The sequence below is a fragment of the Myotis myotis genome, unplaced genomic scaffold (genome assembly GCF_014108235.1).
Source record: "Myotis myotis isolate mMyoMyo1 unplaced genomic scaffold, mMyoMyo1.p scaffold_m19_p_5, whole genome shotgun sequence".
In the NCBI taxonomy this organism is placed as follows: Eukaryota; Metazoa; Chordata; class Mammalia; order Chiroptera; family Vespertilionidae; genus Myotis; species Myotis myotis.
Window position 1 is genome coordinate 3,721,513 of NW_023416357.1, and position 24,523 is coordinate 3,746,035.

General features: G+C 37.6%; 1 protein-coding gene across 6 annotated transcripts in view; it reads right to left on the reverse strand.

The window, feature by feature from the left end:
* The window catches only part of ZFR (zinc finger RNA binding protein), a 72,568-nt gene that overhangs the window by 11,124 nt on the left and 36,921 nt on the right, over positions 1-24,523 (reverse strand). Inside the window, exons 10-17 of one of the 6 annotated variants that reach the window (XM_036311071.1) lie at positions 24,385-24,504; positions 23,342-23,487; positions 15,738-15,900; positions 13,943-14,148; positions 12,692-12,842; positions 10,751-10,892; positions 6,062-6,159; positions 5,101-5,196 (exon numbers count right to left, since the gene is read on the reverse strand). In XM_036311071.1, coding sequence (XP_036166964.1) covers positions 5,101-5,196; positions 6,062-6,159; positions 10,751-10,892; positions 12,692-12,842; positions 13,943-14,148; positions 15,738-15,900; positions 23,342-23,487; positions 24,385-24,504 — 1,122 coding nt within the window. The other 5 variants (XR_004967840.1, XM_036311072.1, XM_036311074.1 and 2 more) reach the window with 5 other exon arrangements.

The window sequence follows — 24,523 nt, forward strand, 5'->3', positions numbered from 1 at the left end:
GCTAGTATCTCAAGACTGCATCATGCTAAATACAATTAACACACTAGAAGCATTTTCAATACAATTAGGAACATAACATGCATAGGAAAGTATTATTTCTTTTATTCCATATTTGTTGTAGATGAATCAATTAAGTTAGAAAAAGAAGGCAAAATATCACTTTTACATATGATTCCTTTAAAAAAAATTTACTGATGGATTTCAGAAAGGGAGGGAGGGAGGGAGAAAGTATGGATTTGTTGTCCCAGTTATTTATGCATCATTGGCTGATTCTTTTATGTGCCTGACCAGAGATCAAACCCACAACCTTGGCTTTTTGGGATGATACTCTAACCAACTGAGCTACCTGGCCAGGACCTACATAAGATTCTAAGACTAGAAAATCACAAGGGAATCATATGAAAAGAATTATTACAAATAAAGGAATGCAGTTAGGTGGTGGGTTACAAAATTAATATCCAAAAGATACTAGAAAAGACAATGTGAGAAAAAAAACTGATAAAATACTTAGGTACAAAGAAACAACACAAAGATCCTATTCAAATCTAAATAGGTACATAAAATTAATTTCAATAAGTAGGATATCCCATATTCTTGGCTAAGAATAGTTAATGTTATAAAAGTGATATTCCCCAAATTAACCTACTAATTCAATGCAGTCCTACTTAAAAACATCAGTAGAACTTTGAAGAAAATTAACAAAATGGTAAGTCAAGTTCATTTGGAAAAACAAACATATGAGAGCCAAAAAATTCTTCTGTGCAAGATGGTGTTTACAATGGGGTTAGAGAATGGAGAGGGAGGAATGTGATGCAGAGGACCATCAGAACTGCAGAACACGCTATGGAGCTTCAATAATGAAGAGTTTCGTATGAGAGAAGACAAACTGAGGAACAAAAGACAGCTGCAGAAACGGCCCACGAAGATGAAATGCTGGCTTATGACAGGGTTTCTCAACCTCAGCGCTGCTGCTGACCAGTTTGGACAATGTCTGCGGACATCTGGCAAATGCCCCCTGGAGGGCAACTGCCTCTGGATGAGAGCAACTTGTTTATGACAGTGATGATATTTCAAAGAACAGTAACCATTATTTTAAAACCGCTAAATAATATTGAAATAATTGGCAATTGTCTCGTAAAACATGTAGCTGGATCCATCTTTAATCCATTTGTAATTTTTAATTTTATAAACAATAGATGTATAATTTATCCTGGTAAAAACCAAACATTACAGTTCTCTGTTCTAACCATCCCTTCCTCCCACTCCTCAGAGACAAGAACTAGTAGACTAGAATATATCCTTCTAGGAGCTTTTGCTAGGTATTTATATATACACATACACTTGTAGAAAATAAAATTTGATCGGAAAAAAAAAAAAAAGTTCTGAAGAAAGCATGTGTGAACTAATTTATGACCTAAACTACATGAGGAGTTGATAAGTAGAATATAAAACCCAGAAGTCATAAAAGATTAAGGAGTCAGAATTTGTAAAAATTTAAAAAATTTTTATATAGCAAAAATTTCATGAAGTTGAAAAGCAAATAAAAAGACAGAGAAAGTAATTTTCCAATACAAATGGGAGATAATTTCTTAAAAAAAGGATATAAATTATTAAGAAAATGAGTAACAAAGGAAATGGCAGTTAAAGAGAAAAATAATTACAAATGCCAGCAATCACTGAAAGAAATGGACATTAAAAAAAGGAAACATGGTGTTTTACGTATTATATTGTTAACTAGAGGCCTGGTGCACAAAAATTTGTGCACTGGGGGTGGGGGTGGGGGAGGGGGGGAGCCTCAGCCCGGCCTGCGCCCATTTGCAGTCCAGGACCCCTTGGGGGATGTCCACCTGTCAACTCAGGCCCACTCCCCAGTGGGTCAGGCCTAAACTTGCAGTCAGACATCCTTCTGGCAGCCAGGGAGCCCTCGGGGGATGTCCGACTAAAGGCTTTGGCCCCCAAGGGATCGGGTCTAAACCGTTAGTTGGACATTCTTAGTGCTGCCATGGAGGTGAGAGAGGCTTCTGCCACCACCTCTGCGCTGGCCAGCCATGAGCCAGCTTCTGGCTGAGTGGCACTCCCCATATGGAAGTGCACTGCCCACCAGGGGGCAGCTCCTGCATTGAGCATCTGCCCCCTGGTGGTCAGTGTGTGTCATAGTGACCAGTCATTCCCAGTCTTTCTGCTGTTAAGGTCAGTTTGCATATTACCCTTTTACTATATAGGATAGAGGCCTGGTGCATGGGTGGGGCCCGGCTGGTTTGCCCTGAAGGGTGATCTGGATCAGGGTGGGGGTCCCACTTGGGTGCCTGGCCAGCCTGGGTGAAGGGTTGAGGGCCGTTTTCAGGCTGGCGGGCGACTGAAGCTCCCAGCCTCTTTTTTTTTATTCTGAGATTTATTTACCTTCTATAGCTGTCACTGGAGCTGAGAGCCGGCTCCAGCTCTGAGGCCCGGCTCCAACTCTGAGGCCGTGGCTGGCTGAAAGCAGGTTTCTGGGGTTTGTTTAGCTTCTATAACTGAAACATTGTTGCTTCCGGAGCTCAGAGCTGGGCTGCGGCAGGCGGGGAACCTTGGCTTCCTCCATCACTGGAGCAAGCAAGCCTCATTTTCGCTGCAGCTGCGTGGCTGCTGGCCGCCATCTTTGTTGGTGGTTAATTTGCATATCCTGCTGATTAGCCAATGGGAAGTGTAGCAGAGGTACGGTTAATTACCACGTTTGTCTATTATTAGATAGGATTATATAGGATGCCCCTATTACCCCCCTTTAGCCCCCTCTACCCAGCTCTTGCCCCCCCACTTCTCTTTGGCCATCCCCATACTGTTGTTTGTGTCCATGGGTTGTGCATATATGTTCTTTGGCTAATCCCTTCTTTAAATTCACTTCTTTAAATTTTTACTTTCAGATAAGTGCTTATAACTGCACTATTATATATTTCCTATTATATCATTTAGAATTAAGGTATCTTTTAATTAAGCCCTTGTAAATTTTAGCACAATTAATATATGCTAGAAGCAATTAGGAGATTTTTCATGTAATGCAGATACATTTCAATTAATATTTTATTAATTTTTAATTTTTTAATATTTTAATTTGAAATAATCTCATACATGTAAAAAAACTGTAAAATACTACAGCATATTATATGTACCCTTCACCCAATTTCTTAGGTGTTAATAATTTAAACATAACCATTATACAACTAACAAAATTTGGCATATATTTTTCTTATAATCTCTTTAATGTTACTTAATCCATTTACTTTGTTTTTGTTAATCTTCACCCAAGGATATTTTTCCATTGAATTTTAGAGAGAGTGAAGGGGAAGGGAGAGACACATTGATTGGTTGCCTCCTGCACATGCTCTGATAGGGACTGAGGATCAAGCCAGCAACTGATGTACATGCCCTTGACTGGAATCGAACCTGGGACCCTTCAGTCCACGGGCTAATGCTCTATCCACTGAGCAAAACAGGCTGCAGCTTAATTCATTTACTTTTAATCTATATGTGTCTTTATATTCAAAGTGGGTTTTTTGATTCACCCTCATAATCTGTCTTTTAATTGGTGCATCTATGCCACTGACTTTCAGAGTGCTTACTAATAGAGTTACTGCCATATCAGGTGGCTTCTGGGGCTTCTGGGGCCGGCCAGCAGCCCAGGATCAGATCCGATCATGGGCGGCAGGCAGGCAGGCGACTTCTGGAGCTTCTGGGGCAGGCCTGCGACCCGGGATCAGATCCGATCACGGGTGGCAGGCAGGCGGCATCTGGGGTCGCACACGGGGGCCTGGATGGCGGCTCGCACTCACGCTGTCCCGCCTTGCCTGCAGTATGCAAATTAGCCGCCATCTTTGTTGGCGGTTCATTTGCATACCATGCTGATTAGCCCATGGGAGGCATAGCGAAGGTATGGTCAATTACCATGTTTGTCTATTATTAGACAGGATAAGTATGATAACATCCCACAGTTAGTGAGGGTATGAAGGAAACCACCACTTTCGGGAGTTTTAGCACATGTCCTTTCACCTTGGAATTCCAGCCCTAGTAATTTATCACGTGTATAGTACTTACAAAACTTTGACAAAATGAGCATTTAATAGCAAAACACTACAAACCCAAATGTCCACTGAATAGGTACCAGTTAAATAAAATATGGCATGGCCATACAAAGGGAATACCATGTAGTCAACATAGAGAATGAGGTGCCCTGCTCAAAAACTTCAAGATGTATTTTGTTAAGCATGCTGCAAATAATGAAAATATTATGATCACTGCTGTGAGACTGACTTAAGGTAACCCTGGCTATTCAACTCTCACAAATCCAATCCAACTGTGGAATCAAAGGGTTCAATTATATTTTTTAATGAATCCCTCTCTATCTCAATTTATTCTACTCAGGAACCTAAGAGGTTCACATATCAAAGAGATACTTGTACATATATGAAAATAAAAACGTATGTGATGTATATGCATGCCCTTTATCCCTGGAAGAAATCACAACAGTTAAGATTTAACCTGCCTTAATCGCTTCCTATTTTGTGCCTTTCTGCATTATATGACTGTCCTACCATTACATACATTACTAGAGGCCCGATGCATGATGCTTGTGCAAGGGGCTCGGCCCTCGCAGCAGCCCCGCCCATTGGTCATTCCAGAAGGTCACCCTGGAAGGTCATTCTGCCATCCGGTCTAATTAGCACATTATCTCTTTATTATAGGATTTCTTAATAATGTATATATCTGAATTTTTAAAATTCCTAACCTTACCCATTATTTCAAAGGAAAATGTCAACAGAACCCTGCAAAGGGAGATTAACAGCTCATTTTTAGTCTTTTTACTGCTGTTATATAAAAGCCAATTAATAACTACTGTCACTGTGAGACCAGCAGAAAAAGGAAAATGCAAAAAAGAAATAAATATTTAAGCATAGTTTTTTAAATATTAAATTCTTATTGAAGATTAAAAACCCTAAGACCTCCAGGTTTTTTCACCAGAAGAGGAAACTATATTTAGGAAATGAAAATAAAGTATGAGACTGTAAACACTGCAAAAGTATTTCCTAAATGTTCATTTTTGACACCATACAGTTACATACTACTTACCCAGCTTGGAAAATCAGACCAAGTTGGAACTCGCTGACAAAGGTCCCGAAGAATACGTATGATAATCACACAGGACTGTAGACCATTAGCTCTAGCCTTGAGAGCAACACAAAAACCAATTGAATTAATCTTAGAAATACTGAAATTATCCCTTGATGAAAAAAAGTTAAAATACCGCTGTTCAATGGAAGCTCAGATAAAAATGAAACAAAAATAATCACACTTGAAATTGGATTCAATGAGCTGCCATTTACAGCAGTATTTTATGCCAGGGTTAGTATTTAAAAGCTGGTATTTTAGGTCAAAGTAAACAGATTATACAAGAATAATATTTCTTGATACCCTGTGAACCTTGACCTGTAATCACTTAAATCAATAAACTTAAAAAAAATCTGCCTACATTAGAAATAAAAGAAAAAGTAAAGAGCTAAAAAGTTTGTCTAGGGACTGAAAGGTTAAAGAAATCTGTTTGGTTTCCCTTCTGTGCCTTTGCATGACTGCAAAGTCACTAAACCAAACAGCTACTTCCTCACCTTTCACTCCCTACACGTATTAACTTAGAGAAAGAGGGGAGAGAGGGGATCTTAAAACTATACAGAAAGCTTTAAACACATATTCCATTATGTAAAGCAAAGTTAATCTGCAGCCTTATGGAACATAATATATATACACAAACATGTGATGTTCCTAAACAAGTCAACTTTAAATATAGCTACTAAAAATAAAAATAAAATAACCCAAACTACAAAATACCCCCAAAACCTAAGTTCATTGTCAAATAATAGTAACTGCAATATGCAGATCTTCAAACCCAGCTTTCTATGTCAACATATTTTCTGAAATTTAATTTAAAATAGTGTTGCTTGGGCAATCTTTCAAAATGTTTAAACACAGTTAAACATGTTGTACTGAACTACTCTCTCATAAGGCTACAATAAAAAAGTAAAATGATGTTCCGAACCTGGAACCACTTAGCGTGGCGTAGAGCAGCCAGAGCGTCAAGGCATTTTTGCCTGTCCAAGACGTCCGGTGGGTCTTTCACCATACCCGAGGTTACATCTAAAATGGATTGAATTGGCAAAATGCAGTGAGGAATGGGTGTTTGACCAGGTGAGCAAGACACTTCCTTAAAGTAGCATCAGTGTCACACGAGCCATTTGAGAGTCTATCAGCAGTTTAACGTACCCAGGGAATTATTTTCAACAAATTTACATATTCCAACATGACGACCAAACGGAGACTTAAACTCTTAATTTAGAAATGTAATAATTTCTGCAAATATAAACCCTACCCACCAAAATAAAATCAAACGGAAGGATTACTGGACACAGTGCACCAGCACAAAGACGACAAGACAAGAGGGAACACAAAAATCCACCTTAATAAATGCGAATGTACAAAACACTGCTGAGTTTGTTCAGTATTTTAAATGGCCACAGGTTATTCTGGGGCTAATATAGCGAAGAATTAATGATAAATATGGAATGACAACAGAGTAATGATCATAGAAAAAAATAAAGAGGCAAAAATTGGCATTTCTAAGAGTTTAATACTTTCTCTTCCACAAGGAGATTTTTAGTTGTAAGGAATACAAAATGCCTTTTAAAAATTCAAAGTTCCCAAGAGGTGTTCCAAAGCATAACTGGAGAGAAACAATGGGTAACAGAGAAAATGGCAGTAGAAACTAGCATGGTTAAATAGAGTAAGTATAGAAACAGAAGAGATGGACTAAGCAGAGCACTTTGATGATAACATGTAAGGCCTGAGGTTATAATACTTGGTTTTAATCAGATTATTATATTAAAACATGAATGAGCTACATAAAACTTGAGAAGGAAATCTGAACCCAAACCAAGACAAAAGGTTAACTTTACATTCACAAAAGTAGTTGGAGGGCCAGCTTTATATTCCCCTAAACATATCTGTAAAATGTGTTTAAATATAACAGTAAATCTGCTGATCAAACTATTTACAAGTAAATAGCAATTAAGCCCAACAAATTCACAGCTCTTGATGATTTTTAACACTATAAATGTTTTCTAAATTATAGGGAAATTATATACCAGGCAAATAATCTATTGAATTTAAGTCTGGTAAAAGAGCACCAGAAGGTGCATTTAGGATATAATCTAATAACTCACTGAGGATACCAAATGGATGAGAGAAAAAGAAGTATGTGATAAAAGAAATAGTGATAAAATAAACGATGATTTTATTTTAAGAGTACCATTGCAACTCTGGGCAAATTACTTGATTGCATATTATATGACCATTCAGAAGTCTTAAGAGATACTTGTTCATATTTTGAGTAGATAACATATAAGAAAGCGTATTTTAAGTGATAAAGAATTATATTGCCTATTGTTAGTTCTTACTCCTAAAGTAATCAGATGGCACAGATTTCTCAGAAGACAGTTTAGAAGGGAGATCTACTGATAATCAAAGAACACTATGTCATATCCTAAGAATGAACACTAAGAGGAATCTGGGTACTCAAAAGAAACTATCAAGACAAAAATAGTATTTACTTTTTAAAATTAATAAACAATCTCAAAACCTGCAAGACCAACTACTGAATCAAGAAATATACTGAACATAAGAAATGGGCTATTCTGAGATAAGAAACACAGGAAAGCATGGCTAACTCAGGAAGGAAAGAAGAAAGGAAAAAAGAACCGAAAAAGAACAAATCCACCCACTCCTCAAAGCAGGGTTACAGAACATGCTGGAAGACCCTCTTCCCATGTCCCTAATTACTTACATTATTTGCTAAAGCTAGAATGCAAATAGGTGACAGTGTGCAATCTCTTTCCAAAAATGTTTCTAAATTTCTAATGTTAATCCTTAATGTTATAATTTCCTCTAATATGTAAGAAAAATGTTCTTTTTGGATACAAGCATTCAAAAACTTTGAAAATTTTAATTACTGATACAATTTCAAAGATGCCAAGACACCTATTGCAAATTTAAAAACAAATTAAGAGCTAGAAAGTTTCTGTTAGAGTGTGGATTTTTGCACCCATTTTATACTTCAAGTGGATTAACCCCTTAGATATACTGTACTAAAAGCATACTTGTTGCCTAATACCCAGTTAAAACAAAACAAAAATGGGTTATTTTTTTTAAAATTCTTACCCTACATGAATGTATTTCATAAAATTTAAGGGGTTAATCACTAGTTAGAAAACATGCTGTGTCCACACTATTTTATGATTAAAAGTTAATAGGAATATATTAATTTAAATTAACATGGTTATGTAAAATATATAATCCACCCAACCATTTAAAAACTAGTGTGAACACTGCTCAATTCTAGAAGACACAAAGACAAAACAGAACAGCCACACAGAGGACAATAAATGCCAGGCTCTGCATCCAAAATCTCTTCTTAATCAAATGGCAGGTGTGACACTGAGCTTTTGAAAACCTTGGTCAAAAATCCTTCCGATGTCTTGGCAGCAACCCCTGACAGGAATCAATCCCCTCTGCTAGAAGGCTTTGGACCGGGCCTGATAAGCTACAGGTGAAAAAACACACACACAATACTTGACTTGCTGCAGAAAACACTCTGTAGCAAGGGTTAGAGCATTTTGAACATTTCAAGCCTCAAGTCAATTAAACTTGTACTTAATATTTAACTGTCAAACACTGTACTGTAAAATAGATCCATCATGCGTTTAACAGTTATTTGGACAATTTAATAATTTCCTTTAAATAATTTTTGGCATTAAATGGGATCATTACGCATTAAAGAGGCTACCACACTATGCGCAAGTCTCAAGTCTCGTGATTTACAATCACTCTTCCGGCAAAGCCTTCCTTAACCCCTGTACTAACTCCCCAAAGCAAGCTATAGGCTTTACATGATTTTAAGACACAGAGCATTGGGAGCTGCAGTGAGAGAGAATACATACCGTTATTCTGCAGCAAAAAAGAAGCACTCTTCATAATGAAGCTAAAGAAATGGTTTACTGCACTAATCTGCAGCAAGGAACATTCTATCAATGTTTCTATACTTTTGCACATCCAACTTTTCAGCTCAGTGTCTTGAAGTAAAATCTTTCAATTTTGGACTGATCATTTCTCTCAATATAATATTTATGAAATTCAGAACAATAATTCTAAATCAAGTCTGGGTCAGACAAAAATATAATTTTGTTTCCTTTAAAAGGGATAGGTTATTAAACATTCTACTACAACTATGATACCTTGACTTTAGACTCTTGCAACATAAATGACTTGATACTGCACAAATTAAACAGCCTAAATGTAATTGAACAAAACATGCTCTAAAATAAAGCTAAATGGCTATACAAGTATAATTTCACCCTAAATATAGCACCTTTATTTATAACATAATACATCAGAAGATTTTCCCCCGAGCCCTCAGAGTCATAGGCTGCATATGAATTGACCAGCTTGACTCAGGAACTGTTTCCAGTAATGTCCACAGCCAGACCTTGAGTGGAAATTCATGCTCATATAAAAGATCCTTTATACAAAATCCATTTATTTTTAAGATGCAAAGCTTATAGAACATACAAGTCCTGATATGGTCTATATACAAAGTATGCAAAATTAGACAAGTCTCCCAATGAAGTTTTAAATGAAATGTTCTTTTTCTGGGTAGTAAAAAGCCCAGTGCCTTAAATAAATTGCTTTGCTGTAAGAAAACAAATTTAAAGTGACAGTAATTGAGAGCCTACTGATGCTATTTTAGACAAATTTTAACATTCAATATATAGTATTCTTTTCTCCTATACATGTATCACAAAGAAATACTAGTGTAGACTTTAACTCCATAATCAACAACAACATGAAAGGAAACAAAGTAAATTTTATCTGACCCATAAAACAACAGAACCAACATATGGCAGACACTGACCATGCTTTTTGGCTTAAGCTTTTGAAGCTTTGAAAATGTTACAGAATAGTCCCTAAAGCAACATTGCTGGCACCAGCAGGATTTCATATTCTACAATTGTAAAGTAAATCCTGAACTGTACTAGAACTCACTAACTACACCTACCCCATTTGTTTTTCAGTATCTCTAGTATAATAGCGGGGTCAAATGCCCATGTCTACATGCAATAGGATACTCTGCATTTATGAAAGTGCTCCAAACCAAAGAACAACCTCAGAGAACTAGAAATATTTTTACCACAGGACAAGCCAAATCCATGATTACATATATAACAATGCCTCTAAAAATATAAGTTATGAGTGTTTAACCAATTTTACTTCTAAAACTCTTGTCTTTTTTGTAAGACAAGGCAAGAACAAGAACTTCTTAAAAGAAGTTAAATTTGTGGCCCCTTACAAGCAACATTTAATTTTTTATGTGTTGCGACTATGCCAGTAAGAATAATTTTGAACTTCTTTTTCCAGAAATCTGAGGTTAGCAAGAAAAGAAAAAAATCGAGAAAATCAGTAATACCATGAGTGTTTTATATAAAAGTACATTACTAAGAAGAACATTTACTTTCTGCAAAATGATCTTAAGTAAAACTGGCTGCTACATTTAAATCAAATCCATCAACTTCATATGTAATGCCAGCATGTTGCCTTCTAGGGCTTAATGCCATCTCAGAGTAGGTAAATGAAAAAAAAAAAGTTAATATAAAAATAGAATGTTTAATGGCTTTCCAACCTCCTTCCCTCATGTTCTCTTCTCGAATAATTGGAGATGTTAGGGTGATAGTGACTTGCATTTTGGGTTCCACACATGAATTCAAAATGATTGCCGCTTCAGACACAGCACATTTTATGTCATACTTCTCAGGACTTATAACCTATGTAATGAAGAGCACAATAATTAGCTGGACCTTTGACATTATCAGACAAAGCAGTTTCATCATGGCTCTTTCATTTTCTCACTACCACAACCATTTTATAAGGACTAGATCATATACTACTCCCCTTGGGGAGCCTTGCATTAAATGAAAATAACATTAAATTATTGCTCCACCTTTCTTCTAGAATTGCTTGAATTTCCTTATACCTGCTTCTGTAATATGGGAAAAATAATTCTATCTTATAGGATTGTTGGAGGAATAAATGAATTAACTATATAAACACTTAAAGCAGTACCAGACTGGTATATACATAGTAAGTGCTATATAAATGTTAACTATGACGATGATGAAGAATTCTATTACTCTTGCTTATCCACTTTACAATACGTACAGACTGATTTGGAAAAAATATTCTGCTTTTCGCTTAATTATTTAACTGTTAATTAGTTAAGATATAACATTTCCTGCTTTGTGGTTTTACTAAGCACCACAATTAGGACCAAGATGTTTCCTGCAAATTTACATGATTCTTTCAAGGACCTCAAACCTCTTCTTCGCTCTCCTCATTGTTCCAGCAGTCTCAACCGAGTATCGGTAAAAAGTAGGCATTGCCAATTCTGCTGGCTCCTAATACTTAAAGACTCATCCACAATAAGAAATTTCATCTCTGGAACAAGGGTAATACAAAGCAGACAACAGCTGAAGCTCAACCATGTGCTTCATTATTCCTTGCTATAGTTGCTCTGCTGTGGTCAGGTACTACTTATTCTGACTCATTACAATACAGTGGGGCCCTGACTTACGAGTTTAATTCATTCCGTGACGGAGCTTGTAACTCAAATTACTCGTACATCAAATCAAAAAGTGAACAAGTGAGACATGTGACACTGGGCTGATGTTGTGGCGTTCACTGTGACGTTAGCTGTGCCAACTAGCGGTGGGGTATCTGAAGCTGGCTCGTAACCCGAATTTTAGCTCGCAACTCAAAGCAAAAAATTGGCCGAGAGATGGCTTGTATCTCGAAAAACTCATTAGTCGGGACACTCGTAAGTCAAGGCCCCACTGTATCAATAAAATGTCAGTCCTTGGATTTAGAATGCCTAATTAAATTGCAAGGTTTTAAAATAAGTTTTATACATAAAATTAGTTAAGGAATCTGTATTTTAAATCTCAGCCTGAGATTCTAACAAGCTAATGTATAAATCTTAAAAAATTCAAACAATTGCTTTTGTAGAGCCAAAAGGGGATATTCTGTTAATTGTGTATTGCCATGATTTAATAAATGGACGTTGGAGAAGGAATTCCTACTGTTATAATATGGAGAAGACTTAAAATAACTACGATAAACTAGGGAAATTCAAATCAGAAAGCTTATTTTCTTTATTATATTTTATTAAAAACATGCACTCAAGTAAGTAGCCAAGAGGTTCATGATTTTTAAAAAGTTAAGCTTGCTATACGTGGCCTTTGTTTAAAAGAAATCACTTTCTGTTCTGTACAACTGCCTTCTCTCTGATGATTCAAATCTTAGAAAAACACAAATAGGACATGCAATTTTACATTTTAAAATAAATTCCTAAGATGGCTTCATGCCAGTTACAAGCACTATAAAACCTAAAACGACAAAGTAGAAAATAGCCCTACTAATTCGCACAACCAAGAATAAAATTCAACATGGAAAGTGAAACCAAAAACTTAAAGGCTGGCTTAGGTTTAAAGCTGAAATAGTAAGTTAGTTCTGCCAAAAACGTTTGAACCAGACAAGGGGTAAAAATGAACATTTCCATAATACTTACAGCAAGCTGTTTGGGTAGGTTTTCTGCAATACGGGTTAATAATGTCTTTGAAGGTTTCTCTGAGCACAGCAAAACAAGGTTGACATTTCTATCTCCTCGGAGAAGTAATCCTTTTGCCAATACTCCCACTCGCAAAACTCCTTTTAAAGCTCTGCAGTAAAATCAAATTATATTATGTTTCTCTTCTCAACGAGAACCATGATAGTCTTTGTCCACACAGAGTAAATTAAATAACTTTCTATACTATTAAATTTTCCATCAACTACAGTATAAACACATTCAATATTTGTAGAAGTACCTTTCATCTAGATAAGAAATATAAATAAATGAAGAGTTAAGTTATCATAGGGAGAACTGAAAAACAAAGAACATTAACACTTCTGTGTCACATTTTATAAATTAGGATAAGAGTCATTTCTAATATCATACAAAAATATTTCCAAATAAAGGGAACATTAAAAGTTAATAGATCATAATGTAAAACTTGAAAGATGTTGCAAAAGCTTGGGTTTATTCAGGCTTTATGGTCAATGCACTAAGGAAAAAAGTTGATAAAACAGATACAATGTAGGACAGATGCAATCCTATATAATAAAAGGCTAATATGCAAATCAACTGACCAGCAGAACAACTGGATGCTATGACATGCACTGACCACCAGGGGGCAGACAGTCAATGCAGTAGCTGCCCCCTGGTAGTCAGTGTGCTCCCACAGGGGGAGCACTGCTCAGCCAGAAGCTCTGAGCCGGTCTCATGGCTGGCAAGCACAGTGGCGGTGGCAGGAGCCTCTCCCGCCTCCATGGCAGCACTAAGGATGTTCTACTGCCAGCTTAGGCCTCTCCCCATCAGTCAGACATCCCCTGAGGGCTCCCGGACTGCAAGAGGGTGCAGGCTGGGCTGAGGGACGCCCCCCCAAGTGCACGAATTTCATGCACCGGGCCTCTAGTAAGTAAATAAAAACTAACAGCATATGAATGTAATTAGAAAACTACAAAGGCAGCTTTGAACACAAACGCAGAATAGTTTTATATAAATTTAAACAAAACGTGTAAATTTAGAAGGCTGGAGATTGTAGGGAATCGTGTATTTCTCGTTTTGGCAAAAAAGAGGTGACTACACTAGGCATCTAACACAAGCATGATAAGCATGTAGATCCACACCAGAGTTTTCAGTCTTTATAACTTTTATTTCAAGTGTAAGTCCATGAAAGGAAAAGCAAAAACATACAAGTAGATAACTCTGAAGACATACCTGTCTTTACCTCCCTCTTTCTTATCATCTCCTTCCTTGTTCTTGCTCTTCTCATGTTCAGACAAACTGTCTGAAACAAGTTTTAAAGCACGTTCAGTGATAGAAACAATTTTCTGAACTGCCTGTAATTCCTCTTCAGTTGGGTAAATGGTTGCATGTTTTGTCATTACATAACGGTCATCAGATGAGTCAGGACGTCGTAAAGGCTACAGAAAAAAAAAATACTTCATTTAAAAAAATGTTTCCTGAGCAAAAGTAAATTATTATTATTATTATTTTTATTTATTTATTGCTTAAAGTATTACAAAGGGTATTACATATGTGTCCATTTTATCCCCCCGCCCTAGACAGTCCCCTAGCCTCCCCTATCCCCCAGTGTCTTATGTCCATTGGTTATGCTTATATGCATGCATACAAGTCCTTTGGTTGATCTCTTATCCCCCTACCTCCTGCCCCCCAACCCTCCCCGGCCTTCCCGCTGCAGTTTGACAATCTGTTTGAGGCAGCTCTGCCTCTGTATCTATTATTGTTCAAAAGTTTATAATGGTCTCTATTATCCATGAATGAGTGAGATCATGTGGTATTTTTCCTTCATTGACTGGCTTATTTCACTTAGCATAATGCTCTCCATATTTTCATCATATCTTTTCAATAACAAAGTCGATTATGCAAAATGTCCATTTAAAACTATCTTCTCCTTTTTTCTACTTCAGTAAAAACAAAAATGCAAACTATGGAAAGTTATACTACCTAGAATATGTAAGTATATACATGGCCTCAAAACAAAATTATAATACATGCCATCTCAAGTTACAATACTTTTTTATATATATTTTTATTGATTTTAGAGAGGAAGGGAGAGGGATAGAGAGATAGAAACATCAATGACGAGAGAGAAGCATTGATCGGCTGCCTCCTGCACGCCCCCCACTGGGGATAGAGCCTGTAACCCAGGCATGTGCCGTTGGCCAGAATCGAACCTGGGACCCTTTAGTCCACAGGCTGACGCTCCATCCACTGAGGCAAACCGGCTAGGGCAAGTTACGATACTTTTTTACTCAACTTTAAAAACCAGTGATTCAGAATTCTTTTGCTTTTAATAAATGTTTTACTGTTGCTTATTCTGTGTAAAGACAAATGAAAAAGGTTAAAAAGGAGAAATTTGCTGTTTTCTTCCAAGTGCTCTCCAGAAAAAAAAAAACAACAAGCAAAAAGACCCTCTTGTTTTCTGTAGTCTGAACACTTCTATGAAATTTCCAGCCCCCCACCCGTCTCCCTCACCATGTCTCTTCTTTTAGCCAGATTCCACAGAACACATGCTCTGAGATGCAGATCTTTCCTCTAGTTTTCCTAATTCATCAACTGTAGTGCTAATCTTGAACTAGTTAGGTACTACCCCTTATCCTGCACTCAATTCAGAAGTAGTAGTAGGTTTTAGATGGTCAGGATTTGAAAGAAAAAATATTCTAAACCACTGGTAAGGGAGAGATAATCAGTTCCTGCTGATCACATCTAAACAACAAAGGCAAGACAATCTTTTCTATTGGCAAAGAAGCTCTACTCCCATTTAGCTTCCGTTGAAAGAAACGACTCAGAAATTCTATGAAGTTCCTTATACATAAAGACAGGTACTAAGAACCTGTAATAAGGGGGCGGGGGGAGGATGCTAAATCAGATGAATTTACATTGTGATTACGAGATTATTAAGTCTAAGAACTGGCTCCCCAAAACTGTTATCCTCCCATGCTGAACTAGTCCTATGTTTTCACCCCACATAAATGAAGGGGACACTCACTGCTGGCCCCTGTGGCTGAGGAGGCATGCCTGGTCGGACTCCGAGAAGGCCTAGCGGACCTGGGGGACCATGAGGATAGCCACCATCAGGCATTCGGCGGCGATCATCCCAATGATGTTGTTCTTCCTCCATTCTTCTCCAGTACATATCCTCTTCATAACGTCTGAAACACAGAAAATGACATTACAAGCCTATAAGAAAATTACAACCCAAGAACTTACATTAATGACATAAAAGGCTATTTAAAAACCCTAATCAGCCTTGCTAACACCTTTCCCCCTTTGATTTCCTTTATATGCTTTCATTTAGAAGTAATACAAGTGAAAAGAAAAAATGAGAATACAAAGAGAAAAGCAAAACAAAATTTCAGTGTAAGGTCAAAGTTGAAAGAACAAGCATCAGGAATCTCCGTTCCTTCCAACCTCTCTCTCTTCTCTTTAAGGGAGAAATTGTTAACTTAAATGCCTGCCTAACAGGTCCAGACCAATAATGTGTGTGAGTGAAAGATCCAAAGCAAACACTTAGGAATTTCTTCATGTATCCAAAGAAATATGCTCTCTCCTATTTTTTTTTTTGCTTAGAGAGAACCTCTTAAGACTACCTTTAATTTTTTCCTCTATGATATAGGTAGAAACAAAGACATTTCTCTACTATGAGGAACAACAATAGTATACAACAATGATAAATGGCAACTCACATTCTGTCTCATTTTGGGGAATATTACAAGTGATGGAGGCTATGGTAAAAGTAGAAGTGCATGTTCTGGCTAGAGACAACAGTTGTGACTTAGCTCTTATTAATTATTGCCATAATGTAATATATATAATCCCAAGGCCACCAGGATTTTAATGTTTTTAAAATGTCTTTGATGTTGGTCTTTAAGCGTTAGTTCAGATTTAAAAATATTATGTATACCAAATAAAACACGCATGGGCTGAACTTGGCCTGTGGACAGCTAGTAGACAGTCTCTGCTTTAATGGTCAACACTTTCTAACTTCTTTTCATTATCTGATTCTCTTTCACTTCTATCCTCATTTTCAGCTTCAAACTAGGAAACCAGTAACTCCCAAGGGAAATCTAATTTTTATAACAATAAGCTTTTACTAATTTTTTTTTAATACAAACATAAGAAGTATGCTTCTCAAGTAGCACCGTAGAAATTACCAATTTTGTCAGGTTGAGAATACAGTGCTTTTTAAGTCATCCAACTTAGGACCACACTTTCAATGTTATTTAGGCTTTGAGAGAAAAAAAAATAAAAACAGTTTGAAGGCTCTCAATGCCAAATACTTTTATTATTAGCAACTAATCAGTTTTGAACAGTTATTACAAAAGATGTTTAAGTTAAATAAGGGCATGGAACTTTATCCATTGTTTACCAAATCACACTCAATGCCAAATACTTCAGGCACATGGTAGGTGCTTAAGTAAATATATATCAGTGCAGATAAAATAACTGCATAATACAGGAATAAAGAATTTCCAAAGCATGACAAAGGCAGAAACTTCATAAAGAATGTGACTTAGTCCTAGCCGGTTTGGCTCAGTGGATAGAGTGTCAGTCTGCGGACTGAAGAGTCCCTGGTTCAATTCCAGTCAAGGGCACATGCCTGGGTTTCAGGCTCAATCCCCAGTAGAGGGTGTGCAAGAGGCAGCCAATCAATGATTCTCTCTCATCATTGTTTTTTCTATCTCTCCCACTCTCTCCCTTCCTCTCTGAAATCAATAAAAAATAAAAATAAAAGAATGTGACTTACTGGTAGATTTAAATACATTTTAAAAAATCAATACATAAATAAGAGCTACTTAAAAGTAACATGTTAATAATGACAATATCTATAACGTAAGTGTCTATATGAATCAATAACAGGTAAGTAAAAAACTAAACAGGCAATTTACCACAGAAGAAATTAAGTGGTCAAGCATGAAATAAAAACTCAATTTGCCAGGCATACAAACAATTCAAATTGAAACACAAATGGCTTTCACATTTCACACTCTCATTGGCAGAGATATTTTTTTAAAGAATCGTTTACTGATTTTTAGAGAGAGAAACATCGACATGAGAGCACAACATCCATCAGCTGCCTCCTGCACGCCTCCCTACTGGAGATCGACCCTGCAACCTGGGCATGTGCACGGACTGGGAATCAAACTGGCAACCTCCTGGTGCACAAGACGACATCCAACCAACTGAGCCACACCAGCCAGGGCTCGCTCACTGGCAGAGATTTTATTTTAGTAAGTTCTAGCAACAGATCTCAAAGTGTGATCCAAGAACCCCAGATGGCCCCTGAGACCCCTTTCAAGGAATCAATGACTTCAAAATTACTTTCATAATAAGGGTAATACACTATTTTGCCTTTCCATTTTCATTCTCTTATTTGTGTACAATAGAGTTATCCAGAGGCAAAATGTGGTAATCATGACATATTGAACATAGATGCAGATATGAGAATTATGCTGCCTTTTTTAAAGTCAGACATTAAAAAGATTTGCAAAAATGTAAAACAATGTCATTCTCATGATTCTGGGGAAGAATATAGTTATTTTAGAGTTAATTTTCATCATATAGTTAATCTAATATAATTGTTCAATGTTATTTTAACTACATTTTAACTATAGTTTGTCATTTAAAATTTAAATTCATAACTATTTAAACTTTTCAGTTTTAATTTCTAACGCAGTAAATCTTGATAGCTATAACCCACTTAAGCAAAAACTCACTGAAGTCTTCACATATATTGAGCACAAAGAGTCCCAAGACAAAAAATTTAAGGACCACAATGTTATACTATCTAGTACAGGCCGAAGTATGGGTATCTTTAAATCAAACATTTCCATTTCTGGGATTTTATTGTTAGCAACTAATCATGATTTATAGTCTCAAGGATGATCAATGTAATTTTAATAGGGAAATACTGGAAACAACCTAAATATCTAACAATATATAACTGGTTACACAGAATATTTTACCTCTGTACAAAAAAATACTATGCTGCCTTGGAAAAAAAAAATCCTGGCTTAATTTTTTTATAAAAGTTGATATGTAGCATTGGCCTGTGAACCATCACGGTTCAATTCCTGGTCAGAGCACATGCCCGGGTTGGGGGCTCGATCCCCAGTAGGGCGCATGCAGGAGGCAGCTGACCCATGATTCTCTCTCGTCATTGATGTTTCTATCTCCCCCTCTCCCTTCCTCTCTGAAATCAATAAAAATGTATTTTAAAAGGTTGATATGCAAATGAAAAAGTGTGTTATAAAATATGCATACATTATGCTTTTATTCATATTTTTTGAAATTACATTTTAAAACTGGCCCACAAATACTCATAGCAGCAGTATTCATGATAGTACAAAAGTAGAAACACAACTGTCCATCAATTGATGAACAAAATGTGATACCATAAAAAGAAATGAAGTACTGACATATACAATAATATGCATGAATCTTGAAATCATTTATGCCAAATGAAAGTAGCCAGACAAAAAAAATACCAACTATTGTATGATCCCATTTATATGAAATCTCCAGAACAGGCAAATCTCCAGAGACAGAAGTGTAGTAATGGTTGCCTATGGGTAGATGGAGGGGTTGCTAATGGGTTTGTGGTTTTTTGGGGAGGTGATGACAATGTTCAAAAGTTGATTGTGGTGATGACTGCATAACTAAATATATATGAATTGTACCATTTAAAGACATATCACTTAAAACCAATAAAAATGAAGATCTCTCTGAATGATGTTTCTCATTTCTCCTTCCCTGTAGCCTCTAAACCAGCAGTTCTCAACCTGTGGGTCGTGACCCCTTTGGGGGTCGAACGACTCTTTTACAGGGGTCGCCTAAGACCATCGGAAAACACATATATAATTACATATTGTTTTTGTGATTAATCACTATGCTTTAATTATGTTCAATTTGTAACAATGAAAATACATCCTGCATATCAGATATTTACATGACGATTCATAACAGTAGCAAAATTACAGTTATGAAGTAGCAACGAAAATAATTTTATGGTTGGGGGTCACCACAACATGAGGAACTGTATTAAAGGGTCGCAGCATTAGGAAGGTTGAGAACCACTGCTCTAAACTTTCTAGAATAAACTGCCTTCTTAAAAAACACACTAAGTTGTATTAATAAAATGGCCACATTCCTATGACCCAGAACTAACCACCTTTTTCTCGCTGAGTGACGAACATGTGCTGCCTGCACGACAGCTTGTAATGCTGACGTCTCAGTGAGCCACAGGCCCTGCTGGGTGCTATGTGGTACTTGTGCCCTGGAAGAGTGTGGGCTCCCTCTACATCCTCAAAGTCATCCCAGAGGAGGGGGAAAACAGATGCCATGTTTTAAAATTCCAGTACAGTTACGACTACAGATAGTCCTCGGGTTACATCGGACTCGACATACATCGTTTCGTCACCATCTCCCATTTATTTATTAAAAGAAAAAAAAGTTCCATCATTTCGACATATGTACATATGTGCTTTATGTTTCTTATTTATTTACCACAAGTAAAGGTCAGGAATTGTTATCTTTCTTTTAAATTTTTTTTTACTGTTTCTCTTCATTACTGCTGTGTATGTGCTCCATGTGAGTGACATAGGTGCTTACGGAGGTTGAGTCTGACTTATGGCGAAAATCACCTTACGTCACGCCGTAGGAACGGATCTCCAACGTAACCCAAGGACCTACTGTATTTTAAAATTACTAGCCACCAACATTGAAGAACAGATAAGGGGAAAAATTAAATTTCTGTTTTTGGCAGTAATTCCACACTTCTTGATTTTTTAAACGATTTGTAAATTGAAGCCTCCTATTAACTTGACAGTCACATCATTTGAAGAAATAAGAGTTGTCGTTAGATGATAAATTTTAGGGAATCTAGGTTCTCCAAACCTCATTTGATGTTTCATTACAGCTAGTTGCTGTCAGTGAGGGTAAACTTACATCTTAAGTCCAGTGACTATTTGCATTCGAAGCCACAAAGATCTTTTGGTACAAGAGATCTTTGGACCAACTAGCTAAGATAGAGGACCGAGACTATAGTGAAATTAAAACTATTTGTTACCCTTAATTTGCTTTTATTGCCTTTTAAGACTAACAGCAAAAGTGCAAGGTTAGCTCCAGCTATCAGTTCACCTCTACCTGACAGCAGGGAATGCTGACAGACCTTGAAAATCAGTATCAAACACATGCCAACAAGAAACCCACTTCCTTTGTTGGTAACTTATTTGGGAAGGAGCACCTAACATGCAAACGCTGGAATAATCTCTCGCTACTCAGACACCACATTAGGCAGCACTTATGATTCCTCATTTGTGAGAACTACCCTTCAATAAAACAAAAGGGGTGTGATGTGGTGGGAGCCCGGGCCACTTGGTTACACATATTTTTAACAAATTAGAAAAGATGAAATGCTTTCTTATAAAACTATTAAGCATGGCCGAAGTATGAGGTATATGATCTGTATAGTATGTCCCATCAAATATATTTATTACTAATGCCTTAAACTCCAGAGTAAACATTCATTTAAAATAGAGTTCACTGGCTCTAACCAGTTTGGCTCAGTGGATAGAGCGTCAGCCTGCAGGGAGACTGAAGGGTCCCAGGTTAGATTCCAGTCAGGGGCATGTACCTGGGTTGCAGGCACATCCCCAGTAGGGAATGTGCAGGAGGCAGCTGATCAATGTTTCTCTCTCATCGATGTTTCTAACTCTCTATCCCTCTCCCTTCCTCTCTGTAAAAAAATCAATATCCTATCTAATAAAAGAGAAACATGGTAATTAGTGTACGACCGCTACCCTTCCCATTGGCTAATCAGGGCAATATGCAAATTAACTGAGAGCCAAGATGGCGGCCAGCAGCCAGGCAGCTGGAAGCTAACATGAGGCTTGCTTGCTTTAGTGACGGAGGAAGCCAAGCTTCCCTGCCTGCCTTGCCGGCCTCTCAGCTGCAACTCTAAGCAACTATGTTACAAAAATAGAAGCTAAACAAAACCCCGGGCTTCAGCCAGCAGGACCGCAACATTGTTTCAAATACAGAAGGGTAAACAAAGGCCAGAAACCTGCTTTCAGCAGTGGAAGTCTCATAGCTGGAGCCGAGCCTCAGAGCTAAAGCTGGCCCAGAATGGAAAAAAAAGGAAAAAAGGACAGGTTGGGAGCTTCAGTCACCCGCCAGCCTGAATACGGCCCTCAGCCCCTCACCCAGGCTGGCCAGGCACCCCAGTGGGGACCCCCACCCTGAAGGGTGTGTGACCAGCTGCAAACAGCCATCATCCCCTCACCCAGGCTAGCCAGGCACCCCAGTAGGGACCCCCACCCTGATCCAGGACACCCTTGAGGGCAAACCAGCCAGCCCCACCCGTGCACCAGGCTTCTATCCTATATAGTAAAAGGGTAATATGCCTCCCATCACTGAGATCAGCAGAGCCGTGAGGCCTCCCAGCACCGGGATCAGCGTGACAGGGGGCAGCGACCAAACCCCCTGATCGGCCCTGCTCTCTGTGTGACAAGGTGCGGCGCCCCAACCCCCCTCCTGCCCCCCACGGGCCCTGCTCTGTGTGTGACAGGGTAGAGCCATAACCTCCCCACCGGCCCTGCCCTGAGTGTGACAGTGGCGGCGCCCCAACCCCCTGATCCACCCTGCTCTGTGTGTGACAGGGGGCGGTGCCCCAACTCCCCTATCGGCCCTACTCTGTGAGTGACAGGGGGGAGCTCCTCAACCCCCTGATGAGCCCTGCTCTGTGAGTGACGGGGGGAGCTCCCCAACCCCCTGATCGACCCTGCTCTGTGCGTGACAGGGGGCGGTGCCCCAACTCCCCAATCGGCCCTGCTCTGAGCCTGACCAGGGGCTGCACCTAGGGATTGGGCCTGCCCTCTGCCACCTGGGAGCGGGCCTAAGCCAGCAGGACATTATCTCCCGAGGGGTCCCAGACTGCGAGAGGGCACAGGCCGGGCTGAGGGACCCCCTCTCCCCCCGGAGTACACAAATTTTTGTGCACCGGGCCTCTAGTATTGAAATAAATAAATAAATAAAATGGGGTTCACTGGGCAGATTTCCCCTTTAATATTACATAGGAATATTCTTTATCAGAGATTTAGTACACGGTTTTATGAACTGGTAAAAAAACCAAAACCAAATGTAAATATGTAAGAATGTTTATTTGTTGCACATAACTTTTTTGGTATGAAATAAATGTATAAGTTACCTGTGGAAAAAACAAAAAAACACTAAGATGTCTAGGCTTTACCAAATCTTATATTCAATATTTTTAGCATGTAGCCAAATGTTTTGCTTGTTTTAAACTGAGGCATATATTTATAACATTAAACTATTTCTTCACATATTTAATACATGTAAGATGCACTTAACCACATAATTCCTAATACCAAGGCCATAGTCAAATATTAGAATAGTCAATAACTTACTCTAATGCATTTCTTTTCTGCCCCTAGGATCTTCCTGTAACGTGAAAATTAAAAGTACATGAAATAAATCTGGACTGCTTTGAATGGGAGTCACATACTTAGAATAGCCACTTTTTTTTTTTAAGAAGGCTGAATCACGTATGCTACTAAAAGCTAAAGAAATTACCTCATTTCCATTCTCCAGCGCTCTTCTTCTTCTCGTCTCCGCCAGTACTCCTCTTTCTGCATTTGCTTCCTCATTTTCTCTTCTTGAATCTTTCTTGCTCGAATACTGGGCTTTACTTCTACTTGCAAATCTGGATTGACTTTTTTCTGTTAATATAGACAAGACATTTCAAAAACTAGCACCCCCTTCCAACAATCTACACATACAATCCCACATATTCTTTCATCATAGAGATTTTTTAGTTACAAATTTCCTATTATATAAAGAGTAAATTCAACATATAAGTTGAATCAGAGGAAAGATTCAGAATACATTAATATTCGTTTTCTTCCCACCCCTAAAATTCTTAATTATTCCAAGTTTAAAATTATATACTTAGTATGTAAAAAGTACATGCCTTAGTGCTGACCAATAGAAGAGATCCTTAGGGGACGAATGAATATTTAACTTTCCTTTATTTTTTTGTAAATAGATGATTCTAAATGTCTAAGTGTGGAATTAAAAAGTTTCTTTTCATAAAAAAGTATTGCCCTTTAACAATTTAATTTTCACCACCCCTGTGTTTAAAAGAGAAAACATGAATCTAATGCATTAGATTAGTTCAGCCTAAGTAAAAACTTTACCTATAATATTTATATTTAACTTAATGCTTGAAGTGTTTTCAATAAAGAATTCCTTATCTCAAAATTCATTTTAGTGGGAATTCTACCAAGATAAAGTAGGTAAATGGAGACCTGACACTTCTTTCAAAACACTTTATTATGTGAAAAAATTATCTTTACATGATCACTTGATCCAAGCAATGTTATAATTTAGCTACAGTCACTGAGAATGATGAAATATGGTTATAATCTTCTTTCCTAAGTATAACAAACTGATCAGTAAAAATCAAACATCTGAATCTAAGTGAGACATAATGTGCTAATCTTGGCGTGGGAATTCATGGACTCAGTGAGTTATGTTTAGAATCTTTATTTTACATCTAGAATGTTCCAAGCTGTTTTTTAAAAAAAAAAAGAGAAAAAGTTGAAATTTTTACTCACTTTATATTGAAGTCTGTGTCTTCGCCCTTTTAAGTGCATTTCCTTAGCATTGGGATCATTAAAGCTGCACTCGCATAATTTACAATGGAATCGAATTACTTTTCCCTCATCGTTTCGTACCTTGATGCAAGGGGAAAAA